General features: G+C 38.6%; 1 protein-coding gene across 1 annotated transcript; it reads right to left on the bottom strand.

The window, feature by feature from the left end:
* Positions 1-2105: 2105 nt before the first annotated feature.
* Positions 2106-3047, bottom strand: LOC142150414 (olfactory receptor 11L1-like). The gene has a single exon (XM_075205608.1). The coding sequence runs from the start codon at positions 3045-3047 to the stop codon at positions 2106-2108; it is 942 nt and encodes a 313-aa protein (XP_075061709.1).
* Positions 3048-23425: the final 20378 nt, after the last annotated feature.

Genomic DNA, 23425 nt, shown 5'->3' with positions numbered 1-23425 from the left:
TACTATAGCTCGAGTAGGGAGACTACCACATACTTGCCAACTCTCCCGGAATGTCCGGGAGACTCCCACATTTCGGGTGAGTCTCACGGACTCCCGGGAGAGTATGGCAATCTCCCGCATCAGAATTAGGTCCAAAATGCTGCGATTCCCGTAGAATCGCGGCATTTGGCCCCGCCCCCCGCTGTAAAATGATGCGTTTGCGTCATTACGTCACGGGTCCAAAATTCGATTTTCGGAGCTCCGTTCCCCACACGCCCACCTCCCCATGAGGCTCCCGGAAGCCAACTACAAAAAGTTGGTAAGTATGGACTACCTTAATAAATATGATGTTATTTCTGTCCAAATTGCTCTATATTGCTTGTCTTAGAACAACAGAATATTGCGTTAAAACAGAACAAAGCTTCATTACGTATTAATAATAATAATAATAATAATCATAATCATAATAATAACAGTAGTAATCATCATCATCAACAACATTCTATTTCTATAGTGTGTACTCTTAGTTGGGACTCAAAGAACTTTATTTGAAACATGTCAAAAATTCATCACATACTTTCATATAGAGCACAGATACAATGATTCAAAACAAATATAGTAAAAGTACAGGGCACAGGTACAGGGCATGCATAGGGGAAGCAGCCATCTTGGGTACACTCAAGTTCCACACAACGTAGGGTAGGAGGCAAATTATTTAAGAATTGAATGAGGTGAATGTGAGACAGGGATTGGGGGGGGGGGCGGCAGGCAGCTGGGGTGCACAAAGGGTATTAATTTAGAGCATAGGGGACAGGATTACTTGCGGTAAATACTTAAAAAAATGTGGTTAGCTCTTTCTATTTGATATTTTCTCCTAAGTCTAAGTAGTGTTACGTCCAAATGTATCGGTAGCAATAAAGATTCTCCCATGCGATCGCTGTGGTTCCAAAGCACATAGGTTTTATTCACAATAGTATAACAAGACAAAGTTTGGTATACACAAGCATGCACTTGTTAGCACCAACACAAGCTTCTTCCAGAACGCTCTGGTTTCCAAAGCCAGAGGTGAACAATTTATACACTGTGCAGTTGTCAAAAGCAGTGACATCACAAAGATTCACACTTACAGTATTAAGGTCCACGATCATAAGTCGAAGGGTCTTGTCCTCCCAAGAACTTGACGTGCTATTGGATGAGTGCTCTGGTCATTGTTCCTTGAGATTGCCAGGTGTCCTTCTCCAGATTCCCACCTCTAGACCTGTATAGACTGTTTTTTATAATACCTGTGAACTTGCTATTTAGTGTGAAAAGTGATATTATTTATAACTAGCGTTAGTAAGGTGTGAAGGCTACACAAGTAACACTGGAAACGTTCTCATGCGATTGCGAACAGAATGATACCAAACTCAAACGTATTTGCATGTTGCTATTTGCAATAATAATTATTCAACTGCGTACTAAGCTCATTGCAACTGATTGTAGTGTTAAGAAAATATTGATTACCATCTTCATCCAAGTTCTAAACTTCAACAGTAGACAACCTACACATGTTTTATTTTCGAATATCATATCAATATAGCTAGGACCCGGATAACTTACAAAGGAGTGAACAAATTACAAAAATCAGGACCCGCAGAGTGTAGTTCAGCAATGTCAAAATATTGAATGTGGTATTGTATCAACCAAATTATGTGAGTTGTCCCCCCCAAAAAAAAAATATGGCAACAACACAACTGACTAGTTTGAAGAAAACTACACAATTGTTCGGCAATATCTACTCTTTTAATTGCTGTCCAGGATATATATTAAGGAATTGTTTTTGTCATAGCACTGCTCTTTTGTAAATGCAACCATGAAAGAGTAGATACTTTATAATAAAGCCCAATCTGCAAACCAATGAGTGCAGGAACATCTTCTACAGAAAATGCCCTCTGATTGTGTCATCACTTCTTACCTCCATGGGAAGTATCTTTATTGAGATAGAATGTTCACATCGTTAAACAGTTAAGCATTTTTTGCATGACAAACAATTAAATGGAGAGTATTGATATGAACAACTCTATAAATTGGAATCTCTTTTTCATGAACAATTGACCCATTTGTGTAATCAATTGAACAGTTCTGTGCTAAAGCCAAGATTTTCTGCCCACATAAACTAATTTTGAAAATGCAATTTTGATCTCTTTGTTCCGGAAACTGTAAATGATAGGATTCACCAAAGGTGTCACTACTGTGTACAACAAAGAAAGACCTTTATTGACATTTAAAGAGCTTTCTTTAGATAGAAAGAGATAGGCAACAATTAGTGTCCCGTAATATAAGGACACAACTGTTAGGTGGGAGCTGCAGGTGTAGAAGGCTTTCTGTCTTCCAGTAGTTGTAGAGATTTTGAGCATCGCGTTGAAGATAAAGATATATGTACCCATTATATACATTAAAGGGAGGAAAGTTGCTGGTAGACCAGTCACGAGGTTTTCCAGCTCTACAAAAGAGGTATCTGAGCATGAAAGTTGAAGGAGAGGAGCCAGATCACAGAAGAAATGATCTATAATGTTGGGGCCGCAGAACTGCAACCTGAATACCTGTATTGCTGTGTTCAACATAAATGAGAACGATGTAAACCAAGACCAAAAGACGAGGTGTATACACTTACGAAAACTCATAATAGATGAGTAACGCAGTGGGTTGCAAATGGCCACATATCGGTCATAAGACATTACAGACAGAAGAACACATTCAGTTGCTGCCAGAGCTCCAAAAAGATAAAATTGGGTGAAGCATCCCAAAAAAGATATGGAATCTTTATTTCTGGATATAATGTTCAGCATCAAAGGGACAATCACTGTGGTCAGAAGAAGATCACACGCTGATAGGTGACTCAAGAAGAAATACATAGGGGAGCTAAGATTTTTACTCACAGATGCTAGCACAATGATCAGGAGATTGCCAAAAACTGTGACCAAAAAAGTAAGAAGCAGTGCAAAGAAAAGTACACTTCTGTAGTTCTGGATGTTCTGAAATCCCAGCAGAATGAACCCAGTAACTGTTGTCTGGTTCCCAGGATTCATAGCCTAAATGATCTATATAAGAAAGAGACAAACAGGGTTAGTTTGGCAAGTCACTGCATCTAAACCCATTATTATAATCATTTAAGTTGTTGGTCATCACCGAATGAATCTCACCACCTATTTTTTCTTGAGGATCTTCCCACCATTCAGATACTAGAAATTTAGTAGGAAAATTTTCCTACTACTCTCTGATTGGTTGAAGCTTTCAGGGAGTCTTTTGTTGTTTATTTTAAGTGTGATGTCACAGCGGAGCCTTAACAGTTACCGAGTTACTAAGTTACTAGAGTTTTCATCACATCAGGAAAAGAACAAGGCTTCTACAGCTCGAAGCTTGTAATGACCACTTTATTCTCTGGCCAATTGAACACTTCGTGTGTCATCTGTTTAAGGTGAACCCCATGAATCTCGAGGAGATTTCACTGCTTCTACTATGTACATGAGAAGCCTAAAAGAGAGGCACAAGCATTACACAGACAATATTGGGTTCTTGCCTTAACTGACAGTCAATCCACTGGAGGTTAGTTTTCAATCTCGCAGCAATTTACATAAATACCCCCAAAAAATGTTTTAGAATTATTTTCAAATGTCAATTCCTACATCTTGACAGATTTCTGTCCTGAAATAACCTCAGATCATCAAAATCAAGGCAAATATATGAGTCGGACCATTTCACTTGCAGAGAAAGTGAGTCACTCAGAGGTAAATTATCGATAACATGTTTTTCTATATGGGTGCTCATGTACTGTTTCGACATTTAACCCCCCCTTCACCCCCCTCTTATTACTCCTTACCTGCTCACATTTATCTTGTTCTTCTTAACAGATCTATGGTAAGTAACATAGCATCGTAGATATAAGTGATGGGACAGATATATGAAATATATTCAATAAATGTTTAATGTTTGATGGGGGCATTGTCATGAAAGAAACAACCCCAAAAGCAACATTAATGTGATTTTTTTATCTATGCTATTTATGGATTTGGAATCACTCTGTGAAGGTCCACCGTCTCTCTACAAGACACATAGGCAAACCGAGGAAGGGGGGGGGGGGGTTTCCTAGTGCCTGGAAACCCCCCCTCCAAGCCTGGGGCACTGTATAATTGAGGCCACCTAACAGTAGTGCACGCAGCATTGCCCATGTATATTATGGGGATAGGAAGTGTTGGAGAGCAGCCAAGCACTGTGTAAAATGATAGCCACACCCCCATGCATGCTGGTCACGCCCACTGGCGGCGTGGTGTGATAACCCCCCTCTACAAATCCTGCGTTTGCCCCTAATGTACCAGCACAGCTGTTGCGTCTCACTTTTTATGATTTTGTTGGTCAATGTTGAGCCTACCCGAAAACATCTTTCAAAACATGCATAATCATGTGTAATGCAACTTACATGTTATTTTATGTACAAAAAAGGAAATTAATAATATCCGATTGTCAAATTTCTTTATATATTTATTGCTACTGGACCATCTTTCTCCTCAATGTAGGTGTTTCTCATCAGAAGGATAACCCTGAGTCAAATAGGGAGTGAAGCCTGCTGCAACATTAGGGAATAAGTTATGATCTGCCTATATATTCAACTTGGAGAGAGTGTCTCAAAATTACATGTAGTTAACTCATCTTCCAAATTGTTTGGGTGCTTCGGATGACAAGCACAGAAGACTTTTAATGTCACAGCATAGCGCTTGTCCACAGCATCCCGTGGTATGTGGTCGATGTTGTGAAAGTTTGTTGCATTCTACACAATCTAATAAAAACAATAATGCACATACAGTATATTTGAGAGTATATTGACCTAGCCAGTGTCTGAAATGAATTGCCATTTCATTTGTGGAATCAACTGATCACCTCTTATGGGGGGGATATTTGTCAAAATCTTTGTGTCTCTTAATGATGCACTCCCTTAGCAACTATCTAAAATCCAAATAAACATCTTGGGCCTGAGTCATTAAGGAAAGGAAAGTAAAAAAAAATGAGTAAATGTTCTCTGGGAAAAACCATGTTAAAATGCAAGGGGTGCAAATTAGTTTATTATTTTGTACATAAGTTAATTACTGGCTGTTTTTTCATGTAGCACAGAAAGACTTGATAGCTTTAATTTTACACTGAAATTTAAAGTAGATCTAGGACATGCCCTACCCCAACTATAAATCTCTCCCCACATTTTCAATTTACCTCTCCCTCCACTGCAATATGGTTTTGCCCAGGTACAATGTCACTTCTTCTTTATGCTTTGCTCTCCTTAATGACTCAGGCCCCTTGTATTTAAGTCATATATGTTAAGAACATTTTCTGTTTATTAACTTTGTTAATTAAGTTTGTTATAATAATATTAAAAACTTTGAGCCAATAAAAAATCTAATATATTTTTTTTCCTAGCTTATCATCAGAATATTTTTGCATTTATGTGTGTTATTTGTTGATTATGCTGTTTTGCGCTGGGTTAAACTTCCAGTATAACATCAGAGACCTGTGCCTGCTACTTTCAGGTTAGGGTCACCTGCAAGATTTATCTGAGCATAAATTCAGTCACAGAAAACCAAAAGAGTATTTTTTTTTATAAGAAGTAAAAACATTGAAAGGAGCATTGGGTCCATGGCTTAATTAGCATAGGCATGGTGGCACAGTGGTTAGCACCGCTGTCTCACAGCACTGGGGTCATGGTTTCCATTCTAACCAAAGGCCTGTGTGTGTGAAGTTTGTATTTTCTCCCCATGTTTGTGTGGGTTTCCTCAGGGTGCTCTGGTTTCCTCCCATAGTCCAAAAACATACTGGTAGGTTAAATTGATTCTGACAAAATGCACCTCATTGTATGTGTGTGATGGGAAATTTAGAATGTAAACTCCAATGGGGCACGGACTGATGTCAATGATTACCAATTATATGTACAGCTCTGCATAATAAGATTGATATATATATAAACAATAATAAAAATAATATACATGAATGTGCTGCTCAAAACTATAACTATACAGCTGTTCAAAACTATAACTATACAGCTGTTCTGATTGCAATAAGAAACTTGTCAATTCAGTTGTTATAAGTTCATAAGCAGTGATTCATACTGGACCAGCAAACGAGCAAACTAACATGTGTATAACAAATGTCTCAATCCATGTGTACAGCAATCCAACATTAATTTACTATGTTCCAATGCAGATATTAGTATCTAAATAGTAGCAGGCACCACAACAAAGTGTGTATTGAAGGAAACACTGCTGCTTGCAATCGAATCTCATGTAGAAAATTAAATGTTTCATTGGCCTGTCGGCAAAATTCAGCAAAAACACAAAAGAGGATATCTGCGATCCTCCATCCGTGAGTCCCGGACATCAATGAACCATATGAAGAAGAAACACTTTACGGCTAGTTCTTACTGTCGCTCTCCGCTCCTGACACAGGTTTATAAAACTTGGCTTGCGGTACTTTAAAGGTAGAATCAGCAACATCCACAGAAATAAAGGCTCCTTACGCGTTTCTTCACATTCTCACGTTGCGGTTTCAACAGAGGAAATGACATTCGATTTTCCCTTTTATATTTAATGTAGAATTGATAAATGACATTGTATTTGTAGTTCTCATTACACTTTGAATTTCATTAATAAAAGCAAAAAAAAAAATCACATTAAAATATTTGGTAATACTGGAAAATAACTCTAAATGAACACAAGCACTAAATGAAACATTAAAAGAAATGTGAAAAATCAGTAGAACAAAGTGACAAGGATAAACAACGCAGAAAACAGCACAGATTGGCTTATTAGATCAAAGAGTCCTTATTCAAATAGAAACAAAGTAACAAGCATAATAGCACAGAAAGCTGCACTGGCAGCTTCTAATTTCATTTCAACACAGAGAACTTATTCCAAAAGAATAAAATTAAAACAAAAGTGGCAACATAAGTATCACAGAGCAATACTAGCAGCTTGCAAACTCAGTAGAGCACAGTGTCCTTGTTTAAGTGACCATTGTTCATGTAGAAAATGTAATTATATGCCAACATGAAAAGCTGCCAAACTGACTTGATATTTTGTTAAGCCATAGTTTGCTCACTGCAGCAAAAAGACTTAGAAGAAACATCAGTTGTTTAGCTCACAAAAATGTAATTTAAGGTCCCAAAGTATTAAAAAAACGAATTTCACAACAATAAGAATGCAAATGGAAGAAAATTATATATTGATGATCTAGGGCCTGATTCATTAGTGATCTTATCTTGTGCAAAAGTTAAGATGCTTATTTTTAAAAAGAAATGGGGAGATAAGAGTGAAGTTAAGATGCATTTTCATCTTAACTTAAGAAACTTACGCAGTGGATTTTGCTTCTTATCTCCCTTTTCCCTTTTCCCTTTTCAGAGTGGATTTGCTTAAGATAGGCAAAAAATGGCAGATAAGATCACTAATGAATCAGGCCCTTAATGTATATTACAATTCTATATGTTAAATTATGTTAATCAGCTTGTGATTTTAATTTTCATTTCTTAACTAAATTATACTGAAATCAGCTAAACATAGACTTATCATAAATAGAGTTTTTGATGTTACATTTATACTCAAATCTGGACATGTTTAGTAGCGGATCAGTAGTCAGCCTCTATACATGTGTTAAGCCTGATAATAATTGGAGATGTAAGTTAACAAGAGATATATAAAAAAACACATAATCATAATTTGATAATAATAATCTGATAATTTGATCATAATCATGATTTTTGATAGCCATCAATTAACTTACTATTGTATGTTTATTTTTGGAGTTATGTACAAGTCAAAATAAACACTAAAAACATCAAAGTGAAAATGTAAAGACAAAATAGTCATTGGGTAATTGCATCTAAACCAGAGATTGTATAACAAATGTGTATTTTTTGCCTTTATTAGCATTAATTAGTATTTATTAGTTGCAATAGTCTACAGTATCAGAGGAGGGCTGGCAAATTTCTGGGGCAAGACTCGACTCGGAAACTTATTTCAAAGGGAAAAAATGCAGGAACACCCAGCCCAAGGAGTTCAGATCTGGGCTGATAGGCTTGAATAAAGAAAATCATTTTTAGAGCACACTTGAAGCCTTGAAGAGTAGAGGATAACCTGGTAGGACGTGGGAGATTTAGAGTTGTGATGGAGACATTTCCTAGCCCAACTCTAGAATGGAGTGTAATATAAACCAGTTTTCATTTAAATGTCTTCTAAATATTGTAGACTTCAGTAAATTCTACAACAAAGTAGAGCTCTTACACCTTAGCTGAATTGATTTTTGTCAGAGTTCAACGCACGCTCCAGCTACATCAGTGTATGTAATAATTGTCTCTGATACTCACTATTTTATATACTACTGTGAGGATCTCGGGGAGGAGTTAAATCAGGGGAGACCTTGTTTATGAAATAATAAGCATCTGGGGATGGGTATAAATATTGAAAAATCTGCAAGAATGTAAATCTTTTGTTCCTAAAACTGATTGTATAATGCTATAATACATGAAATATTGCATCTAACCACATCATCATCATCATCATTTATTTATATAGCCCCAACATATTCTGTAGCTGCATTGAGTGCTACACTTCTCAAACAAAAATAAGTATGGCTACTATAATATATTTGGATGCAGTTTGCTATCTTTATGATTTGTTGCTACATTTTTTGTTCCTTCCCAGTTTATATCCACTGTACATTCTAACTTTAAATTGGGCCTTTAGTGCTCCCTTAGTTTGGTGTAGTAGATATATAGAGACATTTTTAAAAAAATAGTAACTGTGTTATGGATATTTGGGCAGCATGGTGGCTTAGTGGTTAGCACTTCTGCCTCACAGCATGGTAATGAGTTTGATTCCCAACCATGGCCTTATCTGTGTGGAGTTTGTATGTTCTCCCTGTGTTTGTGTGGGTTTCTTCCGGGTGCTCCGGTCTCCTCCCACAATCCAAACACATACTGGCAGGTTAATTGGCTGCTATTAAATTGACCTTAATCTCTCTCGGTCTGTGTGTATGTTAGGTGATTTAGATTGTAAGCTCCAATGGGGCAGGGACTGATGTGAATGAGTTCTCTGTACAGCGCTATGGAATTAGTGGCGCTATATAAATAAATAGATTATGATATCTGACAATGAAGCATTGAAGTACTGCAGGTGAAATAACAGTTGTTCAGTGCAGAGAGACAAGCAGCAGTCTGTGAAAATGTACAAAACAATACAGGTATGTAACAATAGGGAGGGTCCCGTGTGGTCTACTACACCATAGAATGTGTCATCTGCCCATGCTCCTCAGATGCTCCCTTCCTATTTGCCTGGCATCCATGCTCCAAATTTTTATTGTCATGTTCGATTATACGCAGTGCCAATTTTGGGTGCATGTTTGCAGCAAAATCCATAAGACTCTTGCGGTGTTCCTTGGTGAAATATGGGGATCCCACTAGATTTCATACCTTGGGTTAGTCAGTACCATTGCTAGTGGCACAGTGGGTCCACATCTGGATTTGTTGTGACATTTTACTCAGGTCATGGACCCCATTCATATTACATTACAGGACCTCTCTGAGGGAGTAGAAAAGAAGGTGAATAAACAGGACCAGATTACTAGCTTTCTGTAAGGCCTTGCTAGACTTGTGGATGCACTTTGGTCCTTACTCCCAACATTTCAGGTTCTAGTACTACTTCAATCTCTATCCCGTGATTCATATGCCCGTACAAGCTGAACCTAATGTACGTATTTCACCACCACCTCACTATGATGGGGAGCATTTTCACAGTTTTTTAGCTCAATGATCATTTTAACCTTCCCTTGGTCCTTTTTACAAATATTTGCAGAGGCTCAGGGCACTCGCTACCAGATATGGTGGAGTTGTCCCAAAATAGAAAACTTTTGGTGGGATGTCTACAAAATAATAAATGAATACCCATGTACAGCTCCCTGCAACCTTTCATGGAAGCTCACAGGTCACATACTTTCAGTGGCTAGATATAAGATAGCTTTAAACTGTAAGAAATTACTAAAAAAGGCCAAGGTGCCTTTTTGGCTTAGGACAAAGTTTCTCCTGCAGTCAAACTATAGTTGGCCAATTAAGTGCCAGCCAGATCTCCAGACTGCTGACATGACTGTGATGCAAAGGAACTTTCGGGAAGTGGACCGGACAAAGTTAGGAAGTGCCCAATGGATAGACCCTTTCTTAGTAGGCTTATATAGATGAGCAGATTAGTGAAGGGCAACAGTCGCAATTAGTGTAAAAAAATGGTTTGCTGTATTAAGTGGCAGAGGCTCACATGGTAGGTGAGACCCACAAGCAGTAGGTAGTACTTTCATGTGCTTAAATACTGCAACTCATGAAAGGTGTGTCAAAGACTTGGCGTACACCCAATGAAGCCCCGTTAATGTCCATTCCTATCATCGAGGTGCCATTTTGGTGAGTAGCCATGAACATTGTAAGTCCTCATCCGAAATCGAGTCACTGCAGGAAATGATTAATTCTCACTCTAGTTGATTATGTCCCCAGTACCCCGAAGAATTGGCTCTGACATCCACTAAAGCAGAGCCCAAAGCCCAGGCCCTAGTAAACATTTTAAGCTGAGTGGGATCCATGGAGGTGTTAGGCTCTGGCCCTGATCACCAACCCACAGAACTAGATGACGGAGGTTTTCACCTTTAGCAGCCGACTTTCCCTTAGAGCTGGACGCACTCACCGGTACTCAGATGCCCCCAGGACTTAACTCCAGATGTAGTGTGGGTTGGTAATGCGGGACCACAGTGGCAGGCCAGGAGACTGGTAGAAAGCAGCAGGTAGTCAAACAATAGCCAAGGTAAAGGGTCACAAGCAAGCAGATGGCTAAGTGGTTAGCACTTCTGCCTCACAGCGCTGGGTCATGAATTCAATTCCCGACCATGGCCTTATCTGTGTGGAGTTTGTATGTTCTCCCCCTTTTTGCGTGGGTTTCCTCCGGGTGCTCCGATTTCCTCCCACATTTCAAAAACATACTGGTAGGTTAATTGGCTGCTGTCAAAATTGGCCCTAGTGTCTCTCTCTCTCTCTCTCTGTCTGTGTGTATGTTAGGGAATTTAGACTGTAAGCTCCAATGGGGCAGGGACTCATGTGAGTGAGTTCTACAGCACTGCGGAAGCAGTGGCTCTATATAAATAAATGGTGATGATGATGATGATGAAGCAAGATAGTCAGTTAACACACCAGAGGTCGGGGTCACAGGCAAGGTATCAAAATCTGAGGTGCAGGCCAGTAGAGTCAGGGTCACGAGCAAAACAAGCAGAGTCAAAATCCAAGCAGGGGGTCATACACAAGAAATCCAACAGAGCATCCACAGTACAGGGACTAGGAAACAGGAGCAGGCCAGCAGGATTGGAACAGTGAAGCTATAACCGGCAGTGAGGCTGCAGATCTCACTGCCCTAAATACACCAGTCAGCCAATCAGAGCCTAGCTCTGAAATCACACACAGGCCCCTGCTAATAATAAATTAAACCTAAATAGCCTACAAGCTATTACTTAGCTTTGCGCACGCGCCTGGCTGTCCTCTGTTGCCGGGACGCGGCGCTACAGTGATAAGCATCCACCCGTTGCCTTGGCAACGGTCAGGTGCTAGGCGGAAATGACGTCCCATCATCAAGGTGACGGCCGGGACGCCAGGGGGCGCAGGAAGCGAACCACGACGGCTGTGAGTACCACTGCGACTTGTGACAGCAGGAGGTTGTCAGTGAGCAAGGAATTCAGTTTCAGGAAGAACTGATGAGAACCATGTGGGAAACCTTTGGCTCAGACCCATGTGTATGACTCCGTACCACCTCCAGACAAACAGCTTATATGAGAGGGTCAATAGGTTCAATGGTACCATCAAGAAACTATCAAAAGCATATGTCCACTTGGGAGAAAGCTTTTCAGGAATTACTGTTCGCGTATCGCAAGGTGCCACAGATTTCAACCGGTATTTCATTCTCATTTGAATTTCTATATAGTTACAGGGTACCCAGGGACCCCTAGATTTGATTGGGGAGATCTGGGAAGTCAAATTCCATCAGCCCGGAGAGCCTATACTTTGATATGTAGTCAAGTTCTGGGAAATACTCAAAAGGTCATTACGCAATTACTAAACTTCAACAGGCCTATTGTACCTACAGGTCCAAACCCAGAGAGAGGTGGAAAACAAAACAAAAAACAATAGATTTAAGATTTATGCGGGTATGAGCAGGCTTGGTAGAGTTTGACAGGAGAGAGGTTACTTGAGTAGAGCTTGTAATTGATAAGGTGATAATCTGAGAGGGGGAAAGGAGTGTTAAGGAAATCAGAAACTGGACATAATCTAGAGAAAACAAGATCAAGGCAGTGGCCATCCCGATGAGCAGAGGATTCAACCCACCGGGTGAGGCCGAGAGAGAAAGTTGTGTTTCTAATTTGATCTGTTCCACTTCGGACTCCCTTTTGCTGCCCTCCTCTCTGTACTTCTCCCCCTCACCTCCCCGCTTCCTCCGGCTGTTCTCTTATTCCCCTGTCTCTCATCATGCCGCCTCGCTCCTTTCCTATACCGCCTGGCTCCCCCACTATCTTTCCTCTGACCTGCCCTCCATTATACTGGGCAACTTTAACATCCCTGTTGACAACTGTTCTGACCCTGCCACCATCAAACTTCTCACTCTTTTCTCCTCCCTTGGCCTCACTCAGTGGACCTCCTCCCCTACCCACTGTCTTGGTCACTCCCTTGACCTTGTCTTCTCTCACCTCTGTGATCTCTCTGACTTCTCCAACTCTCCCTTCCCACTCTCCGACCACCATCTCCTCTCCTTCTCTCTGTCCTCCTCCCCCTCTCCCACCTCGCCTAAAGCCACCCTCACCAGGCGCAACCTTGACGCCATTGACCCCATCTCCTTCTCCGCCTCTCTTGAAACTCTCCTATCACCCCTTCCCTCTCTGGCCTGCCCTGATCAGGCATCCTCTCTCTACAACCAATCCCTCACTACTGCCCTGGACAGCATCGCCCCGGCCTCTTCTATCCGCCGTCGTCGCCTTACTCCCCAACCCTGGCACTCCAAACTCACCCGCTCCCTCCAAAAGTGCTCTCGCACAGCTGAACGCCTCTGGAGGAAATCTCGTTCCCTGGCTGACTTCGTTCACTTCAAATTCATCCTCTCCTCTTTCTGCTCTGCCCTGTCCCTCGCTAAACAATCCTTCTTCAAGTCGCTCATCTCTTCTCAGTCCTCCAACCCCCGCCGCCTCTTTTCCACATTCAACTCTCTCCTCTCCCCCCCCTCCCACTGTCCCGCCTTCCCTCTCGGCGTCTGACTTCGCCTCCTTTTTCTCCTCCAAAATTGAAGCCATTAGACACAACATCTCCTCCTCCCACCCCTCTCCCCCCACTCCCACCGCTTCACCTCCCGCCATCAACCAGCTGTGGTCCTCCTTCATCCCCACATCAGGCGAAGAAGTTCGCTCCCTTATTCTTTCCTCTCCACCCTCTACCTGTCCTCTTGATCCCATCCCCTCCCACCTCCTTCGCTCTCTCTCTTTCCTACTGCCTGCTTTTACCTCGCACACCTATTCAACCTATCACTCTCCTCTGGCGTTGTCCCATCCTCATTCAAACACGCTCTTATCTCCCCTATCCTTAAGAAACCCAATCTCGACCCCACCTCTCTTGCTAACTACCGCCCTATCTCTCTTCTCCCATATGCCTCCAAATTACTTGAGCGGATTGTCTGCAGCCGCCTCACCAGACACCTCTCTGACAACTCCCTCCTTGACCCTCTCCAATCCGGCTACCGCCCCCTCCACTCCACTGAAACAGCCCTGGCTAAAGTTACCGATGATCTCCTATCAGCCAAATCCAAGGGTCACTACTCCATACTCATCCTCCTTGACCTCTCCGCGACCTTCAACACCGTGGACCACCCCCTCCTACTGCAAACTCTTCTCTCACTCGGCCTCTCTGGCTCTGTCCATGCCTGGTTCACCTCATACCTTGCTAATCGCTCCTTCTACGTATCCACGTCTGGTTCTTCCTCCACCCCCTCCCCTCTCCCTGTTGGAGTCCCTCAGGGCTCTGTTCTTGGCCCTTTACTCTTTTTGCTCTATACTTCCTCCCTTGGGGCTCTCATCTCCTCTTTCGGTCTTCAGTATCACCTATATGCTGATGATATTCAACTCTACATCTCTTCTCCTGATCTTTCCTCCTCCCTCCTCTCTCGTGTAACTGACTGCCTCTCAGCCATCTCATCCTGGATGTCCTCTCACTTTCTTAAAATTAACATCTCCAAAACCGAACTCATTGTCTTTCCCCCACCCAGGCTCCCTTCCCACCATGACCTCTCTATCGTTGTTAACAACTCCACTATCTCCTCTGTCACCCAACTCCGCTGCCTAGGTGTCACTCTCGACTCCTCTCTCTCTTTTGCCCCCCACATTCAATCCCTTGCCCAAGCCTGTCGCTTCCAACTCCGTAACATTGCCCGCATCCGTCCCTTCCTCTCTCAAGATGCCACCAAAACTATCATCCATGCTCTCATCATCTCCCGTCTCGACTACTGCAACCTCCTCCTTACTGGCCTCCCCTGCTCCCGCCTTGCCCCCCTCCGCTCTATACTCAATGCGGCTGCGAGACTCATCTTCCTCTCATGCCACTCCTCCTCTGCCTCCCCTCTCTGTCTTTCCTTACACTGGCTCCCCTTCCCCTACAGAATCCTTTTCAAACTCCTCACCACCACTTACAAGGCTCTCTCCAAGTCTACTGCCCCTTACATCTCTAACCTCCTCTCCATACACACTCCCGCCCGCTCCCTGCGCTCAGCCAATGATCGCCGCCTCTCCTCCTCTCTGATCACCTCTTCCCACTCTAGAATCCAAGACTTCTCCCATGCTGCCCCCCTTCACTGGAACGACCTCCCTTGTTCCATTCGTCTCTCACCCAATCTGTGCTCCTTCAAGCGGGCTCTTAAAACTCACCTGTTCCTTAAGGCCTACCAACCATCCACTTAACCTCTCACCTCTTCTGGTTCTCCCCTGCTCCCTTTCTCTCTCCCCGTTGCTTCACTGGCTCCCGTATGTACCTGATTCTGTTTACCCTCCCTTAGGATGTAAGCTCGTATGAGCAGGCCCTTCTTCCCTCCTGTCTCCATCCCTGTTCTTCCACTCCGTCTCTACTGTATCTGCCTGCCTGGAGTTTCTGAAGTACTGGTACTTTGTGTTTATTGTTCTGTACTTTCTTACCCTGTATAGTCTACTGTTTGTACTATGTACGGCGCTGCGGAAACCTTGTGGCGCCTTACAAATAAACGATAATAATAATAATAATAATTTACATATTAAGTATTTCATCTTTACTTTAGTTACTTAAATTGCTTCTCGGTACACACCAACACAATCCAATGTAGACTCAGTATCCAATAGACTCAGATGCCCAACCTTTCTACAACTCCTGACAAAGGATGTTCAACTTAAAGTTGACAAAGTCACCTCTCTTTAAATTTACTAATTCGTTAAGATGCACCAGTCCCAAAGCATAAGCCATAAGCCTACTTAGTTATACTAAATGACCACACAAACTAAATATGAACATTTTAAGCACATAATTACACATATATTTTTTTAATTTTAGTCAACTATAACATGCACGTTATGAAATGTTACTTTCAAATGGTAGTAATAAAGAAATCTAAGTCAAGCTAATAAAAACATTATAAACATTACTCAGGATTAAGACATAAGAACAAAAGAAAATGCCGTCATTGTTATTTATTTCTATAGAGCTGATCATATTACACAGGGATGTATAATTATCAGTGCACAATCACTTTAATTGAATGTAAATAAAAGTAAATACATATATAAATAGAATAAAGTTCAATTGAAGATATGTATATTTTTTAAAAATATAGTTAAAATGTATATACTTGTAATCTGTTTATGTGTTGCCTCCAGACTGATGTTATCTCCTGACTTCTTAAACTGTATATTATGGGATTCAACAAAGGGGTTATGAAGGTGTAAAGCAAGGACAGGCTTTTATTGAGGTTTCGCGAGTAGCCATTCGATGGGGCTGCATATATGGAGAGTAAAGAGCCATAGAATATGGTCACAACCAGAAGGTGGGATGTGCAGGTGGAGAAGGCTTTCTGTCTCCCAGGAAGGGTAGGTCGTCTCAGGATGGTGGAAAATATACTAATATAAGTCAAAAATATGAAAAAAAATGGAAAAAGAGTAACAATCACCGCACTAAGAACATCTTCTAATTTTACAGAGTAGGTGCTAGAACAAGACAGTTCCAGAAGTGCGACTGCATCACAGAAGAAGTGGTCTATGATATTGGAGCTACAGAACTGTAACATATATATCTGTGCAGCTAAACTTATGGATGTCATGGTTCCTGAAAACCAAGACCAGAAAATAAGATGATACTGGTGTCTAGAGTTCATGATAGAGTGGTATCGTAATGGGTTGCAGATGGCCAAGTAACGATCATAAGACATCACTGTGAGGATAAAGCACTCCACTGTCTCCGAAACACAAAAAAGGAAAAGCTGAATAATACAAGGACCTAAAGAAATCGTGAATCCTTCCTCCAGTATGACATGGAACATTGAGGGTACTATGCATATTGTAACCAATATATCCGTTGTAGCGTGGTGACTAAGAAAGAAGTACATTGGAGAGTGGAGCTGTTGACTGGTCGATACCAATGCAATGATCAGAAGGTTCAATGTCAATGTCATCATAAAAAACCCCAAAAATAAAAAGAATATGGGGAATTTAAAAGCACCAATATTCTGGAATCCAACGAGAAAGAATTCCGTAGCCAGTGTTTCATTCCAGATATATATGGCCTATTTCAAAGAAATACGAATGATGATAAATTGTAAACATACGGTATATAATATCCTTTAGAAATGACACTATCCTTTGCAAGTCTCATTCAATTTGTGAATCTGCCTGTATGAATGTGCTCATTTTTTAACTATCGTAACTGCAATTATATTTTATGTGCCATTTTCCATTTTAAAAGCCTGATAATCTGCATTTTGTAGATGTGTTGTAGACACACAGGGCCTCATGGAGAGTAAAAAATAGATACAAATCTGCTCCTGAACAAAACAGGAGTAGCTTTTTTATTATGTACTTTAATGTATTCATACATTCAATTATTTATTTCTTGGTTTTAAAATCTAATAATTCATTGTGTTTGTGATATATATATGTGTGTGTGTCTATATATATATATATATATATATATATATATATATGTATATATTTATATGTATATATATATATATATATATATATTTTAGTTAATTAAAACCAGGATTTAATTATACATTTAATTGTTAATTGTGCTAATTTGATACGGTGATTCCAATTTTTTAAAAAAAATAAAAAAATATAAGTCTGTTGGGTTAGTGCTTGGGATATTGGGAATGTGAGTAGTTTTGGGTGAATTAATATAAATTTTGTTTGTTCATCAAAATTTTAATTGACTTGTGCTGATGAGTGTGTGTGTGGCTCTTGTTAAGTTTGAGGTAAAATGTTATTGTTTTTCTTAATTTTTTTTAGATGGAAAATGGAGAAAAAGAAGGGGATATATGTAATGGTAATACCTGTTTATGCTATTTCAGTATTTTATATTGTTTGATGTTAATGTAATTGAGTCTATTTTTTAACTTCAGTTTTATACAATTGAATGCTTTCTTATGTGCATTTTTATTATATAGTAATAACTTAATACAAATTACTATTAAAAAAAGTTTAAAGTTTGATTTTATTGCTTTTCATTTTATGTTGTTGTATATGCATTTATTGTTATAGTTCTCATAAATGCTGTAACAATGTAACATAAATGTGAATGTAGTTGTAATATATTATAACTAAATATGATAGTACATACTTATCTTTAGAAGATAGATAGATAGAGAGATAGATAGATAGATGGATAGATGCCACCATCTGTTAGAAATAAAGATATTATATAATGGTGTCATAATGTTTTATTTCTATTATTAATTTTAATTACCTCATACTTACAGATAATAAATAAATGATGGAAGCAACTTTATATATGAGAGTTATATTCCAAGTAACACTATACATAAAGATGTGGCTCATATATTTGTTAATAAAATAACATTGTAATATATACATTTTACTATTGCAATGATTGTTTAGAATTAATAATACTGATAAATAAGATCTTAGTGATCTTGGGTAACACACTGGCATTTAATGTGATGTGAAATAGAGTGATTGAAAATATACATTTTTAATTTTACAAAATATATGAAATCAAAGAACAAAAGTGTGCACCACACATGAATGTAAATACTTGTATTCAAGACCTTATCGTGTAGCTGAAGAAGCTCAATCCAAGCTCTCCATAATGACTAGGATATCAGAAGTTCTCTATTTGCAGAAAGAACTAATATGAATGTATAGGTTGACAAAATTGTAGGAAAAAAATCACTGATGAGGCTGTTTAGGAATAATATATACATTGTGAAAAGAATCTATGGTATAATAAATTATTAATTATTTTTAAATTATTAAAATGTTATCTCTATTTATATCTTAGAATTAAGCAGGACAAAACAATAGGATAGTAGCTAGTTTGGCCCATGTAAAAATTTCAAAATTCTTCTAAAGCAAAAAGAAATAAAACTTGTCTGATACAAATTAAAAACAGATGCCGCCTTCTCCCAAAATAAACCAAGAATAATTAATTTGTCTCCACATGAATCCCTATAAATCCGGATAATTCTCCTTAATACTATTTAGAACCTTTTAATTTACAGTCTATATATGTATGTGTGGGGTTAAGGAGTGTAGAGGATTTTATGTACTGAATTAAAAGACTTAACGCTTTGTATCTTTTAATGGTAGTGTTGTTATTGTCTGATATTTAGGGATGAGATATATGTCATCCTATTAAAATATAATGCAGAACGCATGAACCATTTATATATGTGATAATAAATGTTTTAAACATTATACTACTGAAGAAAGTAACCAATATAAATAAGAGTTATCAGTTGTAAATTTACACTCAAATGGCTAATTGCATGTTTATTAATATGTGTTATACACTATAAATATAAATATATGTGTTATATATATATACAAAGATATTAAATCGAAAAGATTGACTTATTCTAGGTTTAGAGTTTATTGTTTTCATTAATCTAAATGGCTCTAATAAAAAGATATGATCGGTCAAAATCTGTTCATAGATTAACAGATTGTCACCTTTTGGGTTAAGGTGAACAGTGTTAGAGTAGCATAACTGTGAGAAATTTAGTGTATAAATAACAAAGGCATGGAGAAGTACCTGCATTTGGTGGTTTTGGGCGTTCATCTTCTGAGATAAATCACTGCAAATAGAAAACCTCTCAGGTAATCAATAGCAAACATCCTGACACCAGTCTGTGCTTACAAAAAGAGGGCAAAGAAATATCATGTTAAGAATTTGCATGGAATTGTTTATATCTTCACAATGTGACAAAGAGCAAGACAAAATCAGGATCTGTCTTTATGCAGAGTACAGGCATCTTGAGAAAAGTTCTTGATGAACTGTAGGAACCTCAGAAAAAAACCCAGGTTGGAAATGATCATTAATAACAAAAATAACTTGCATTGCAATGAATTAGGCTTGTATCTGACTAAATAAATTGTTTATTTTAAACCATCCATTCATAGTCTTTCCTACAATAATGTCACATTATTGGAAGAAATGTGACATTGTTGTAATGCCCAGGTTGTTATAACATCCATTCAGCCAGCACTGGGAGGCATCAATGCTATTATTGACCTGCCTGTATGCCTCTTTCATTTAATCTGTTAGGTCTTGTACAACCAACCCCTCTCCTTTATCAACTGACCTGATAACTATTCTAAAGTCATGTTTTAATTCCTTTAAGGCCCTCCTTTCTAATATACTTAAATTAGAATAATCAACATGAGGTTTTTCGTAAATTTTTCAATGTTAACTGGTAGAAACAATCAATAGAGTGACCTTTAACTGATGTAGGAAAGTATTATAATTTTAGTTTAAATTTTGATTCCAAAATTCTATCTATTGTATATCTGTAACATCATAGGTCAATGTTTCCTTCTCAAATCCCAACTCCCCAGCTTCATTTTCATTTCTGAGTTCTTCTAATATTTTTAGACCTTCCAGATCCTCATTATCCAATACAAAAGGGGTCAAATAATCATTAATCTTCTTCAGGGATTTGTTGGCAAAGTATTTTTTCCTGCATAGGGTCCTAACATAACGGTTCAGTTCTACAAAAAGTTCAAATAAACTGGGTTCTGTTGTGGGAGTGAAACTTAAACCTTTAGCCAAAAGAGATAATTGGAAATCACTCAGCTTTTTGGAGGATAGATTAAAAACACCTTTTGGTTTTATTTCAATCTTATTCTTCTGCTCCGATCTCCTTCCTCCTTTCTTGCCTCTAGCACATCCTTTGAGTATTTTGGTATCCTTCTCATCAAAATATGATAAGGGTTCTGATGAAAAAAACTTCCTTTGGTCTTGTCCCTGGTTCTTTCCTAAAAAAAAACTTCCTCATCTTGATCTAGCTCCTAAATGGTTCTCTGTAGGGGGCTTGGTTGGTGATTTCTTCAGGGAAGGAAGGAAATCTGTTTTATTTGATCTTTTTGTAATTACTCTATTGGATTGAGTCTTTTTATGATCATAAGGTCTCGTTTTAGTATCATTTTACCTATTTCTAGTGCGAGATCTTGAATATTTTCTTTTGGATACAGAAGTAAATCTTGTCCTGTTGGGGCGTTCAAATGTTCTTATTCTATCCAATCGATAATCATCTTTGTCTCTATTCAATTTTTTCATTTTGTTTGACATTAATTATTTTAGTAATCTTCTACTCTCTTTTAATAATTAATTAATTAATTTATTAGAAGAGTGCATTCAGACATTGGGGAATTGTTCCCTCAACTTTATGAAGGTTTTGGTGAAATATAGAGAAAAAAAGGTAAAAGCTATTGAGGAAGAAATTGATAATCTAAAGATGGATTTAGAACCATTTAAGGATAATGTGATATTTGAGGATATATATTAATTATTAATACATTTCCCAATGCTCTTTCAGCCAGTATATTACTGTGGAGGCACATTGCATATTTTGTTTTATTTTGGGGTAACAGCTGCCCAACTCTAAATTAACCCCATTGTTTTTAAGTACCTATCCTTTTGCATAATAACATGTGCTAACTGAATAGTGAAAAAGTCCCTCCCTCTGTAAAACCATCAGTGTCCGGAGTTATTTGTTGATCGTCACAGGTCTGCAATTCTACATTTTTTATTCACAAATATTGTTCTATTCTAAATAATCCTGATTAAATACATTGCAGCAGGGCTATATGTGTGAGTAATAAAGAAACACTTTATATCAACAGTCACAAGATAATAAGCTACTATTGCATTACGTAATCATGGTGTACTCATATAATTAAGCTGCTAGTTGTATATTGCACTCAGTGCTCTAATTTGGAACATTTTAAACCTTGCAGAATCACACTGATATAGAAATTTTTCTGAGTGTCTGTGGAGAGAGTTAATAGTTTATATTCTAGAGATAAGTTAAGAAAGCAGTTACAGTGTTATTTGTGTTAATATATGATTTTTTTACAAGTGCAATACTAGTTCCACGATTTGTATGAATCATATTTTCTTTATTGTGACATTAATTGGCTGCATATGATTGTAATATAGTTACTTTTTCTTTAATAAAAATATCTTGAATATAATTAAGCAGGTGAATGATTGGGCTTGTAATCCCGTCACTACTTAATACAATAGTGTTGAATATATTGGGGTAATAAAATTAATAAAGTATATAATATTAATATTTGCAACACAGATAAATAGCTAATGTTTATATATATACATATACATATATATATATATATATATATATATATATCAACATATATATATATACAGGTTACAATGGTGTTTTCTAAAGGGAAAATTTGTTTCTAAGAGAGTACTAATTTTCCTTAAGATGAGGACTTACTCGCATGTTGTGCCCTCACTTCACTTATTGCTGGTGGTGACCTAATCAACAGGAGACTGAACGACATTTACTTTAGCTTAGACATTTCATAATTATTACCACCAAATGAAAGTTACAAATCCACCACTTAAAAAACTGGTGCCCATGATCTTGAAAAGTTCAGAAGACATATTAGGCTTTCACCAGAATGACACAGTGGTTTAGGGATTGGCCTCATGAGCTAAAGTATCCACTTTTGTGAGTGCGTTACCAGGTTGATGACTATATTACTCACCCTTACAGTGTGCTATCACAAAGTGAGATGTTCAGACACCTCTTCTCACTCCAGAATCTAAGATTTCTTCCGTGCGGCCCCCCTTCACTGGAACGACCTCCCTCGCTCCATCCGTATCTCTCCTAATTTGTGCTCTTTACAACGGGCACTTAAAACTCACCTGTTCCTACCAACCTTCCACCTAACCCCCTCATCTACTCCGCTCTCTCTCCCCTCTCTCCCCCTGGCCCCCTGTTCTCTCCCTACATACTTCAACTGGCTTGTGCCTGAGTTTGTTTACCCTCCCTTAGGATGTAAGCTCGTTTGAGCAGGGCCCTCTTCCCTCCTATCTCCATATCTGTTCTTCTGCTCCGTCTTTACTGCATTAGCCTGCCTGGAGTTTCTAAAGTTTTGACTTTTTTTTGTTTATTGTTCAGTAATGTTTCACCCTGTATAGGCTACTGTTTGTGCTGTGTACGGCGCTGTGGAACTCTTGTGGCGCCTAACAAATAAAGGATAATAATAATAATAAACATATAACCTGGTCATTTACAGCTAGGTCCAGTCATTTAACCTCTTAACATTTCTTCCCACACTCCCCCATTACAAAACAGATTCATTTCAATATACTCTCACCACTGACATTTGTGTGCTACCTCACAGATATTAGACCCAAGATGGGGAAAACCAAAAAATAAACGTATCCTGGCACTATTATAATAGTCTACACCCTATGGAACTTCCAAACGCAGTTGTGGAATAGTGTCAGTCTCCCCATAGTTTGATAAACTACAGAAGAAAATACACACAGCGCGGAGGGGAAGGTACACATGGTGATTACCAATTGAAATTATATAAAGAGAGTTCATCCAAGGCAATTGCAAATATAAATCATTTTACTACAATCCCATATAAAATACACATATCATATAAAAACATTACCAGAGGTAAATACCCCACAAAATTTAAAAATGACATAAAATTATATTGATGCTTCTCAACAAATTAAAATAAAAGAATCCGATACTGCATACTAAATATCTCTCTAGGGATAATAGAAGTATTAGAACTCCCTGAATCCACAATAAATTCCATAGTATTATCATATTTAATAGCCCATCAA

The sequence above is a fragment of the Mixophyes fleayi genome, chromosome 4 (assembly GCF_038048845.1).
Source record: "Mixophyes fleayi isolate aMixFle1 chromosome 4, aMixFle1.hap1, whole genome shotgun sequence".
Classification (NCBI taxonomy): Eukaryota; Metazoa; Chordata; class Amphibia; order Anura; family Limnodynastidae; genus Mixophyes; species Mixophyes fleayi.
The sequence above is the reverse complement of the archived record's forward strand: the minus strand, read 5'-3'. Positions and strand labels throughout refer to the sequence as shown.

What these genes read in the sequence shown, in the direction of transcription:
- LOC142150414 (XM_075205608.1), bottom strand. Translation starts at nt 3,047, where the DNA reads ATGAATCCTGGGAACCAGACAACAGTTACTGGGTTCATTCTGCTGGGA.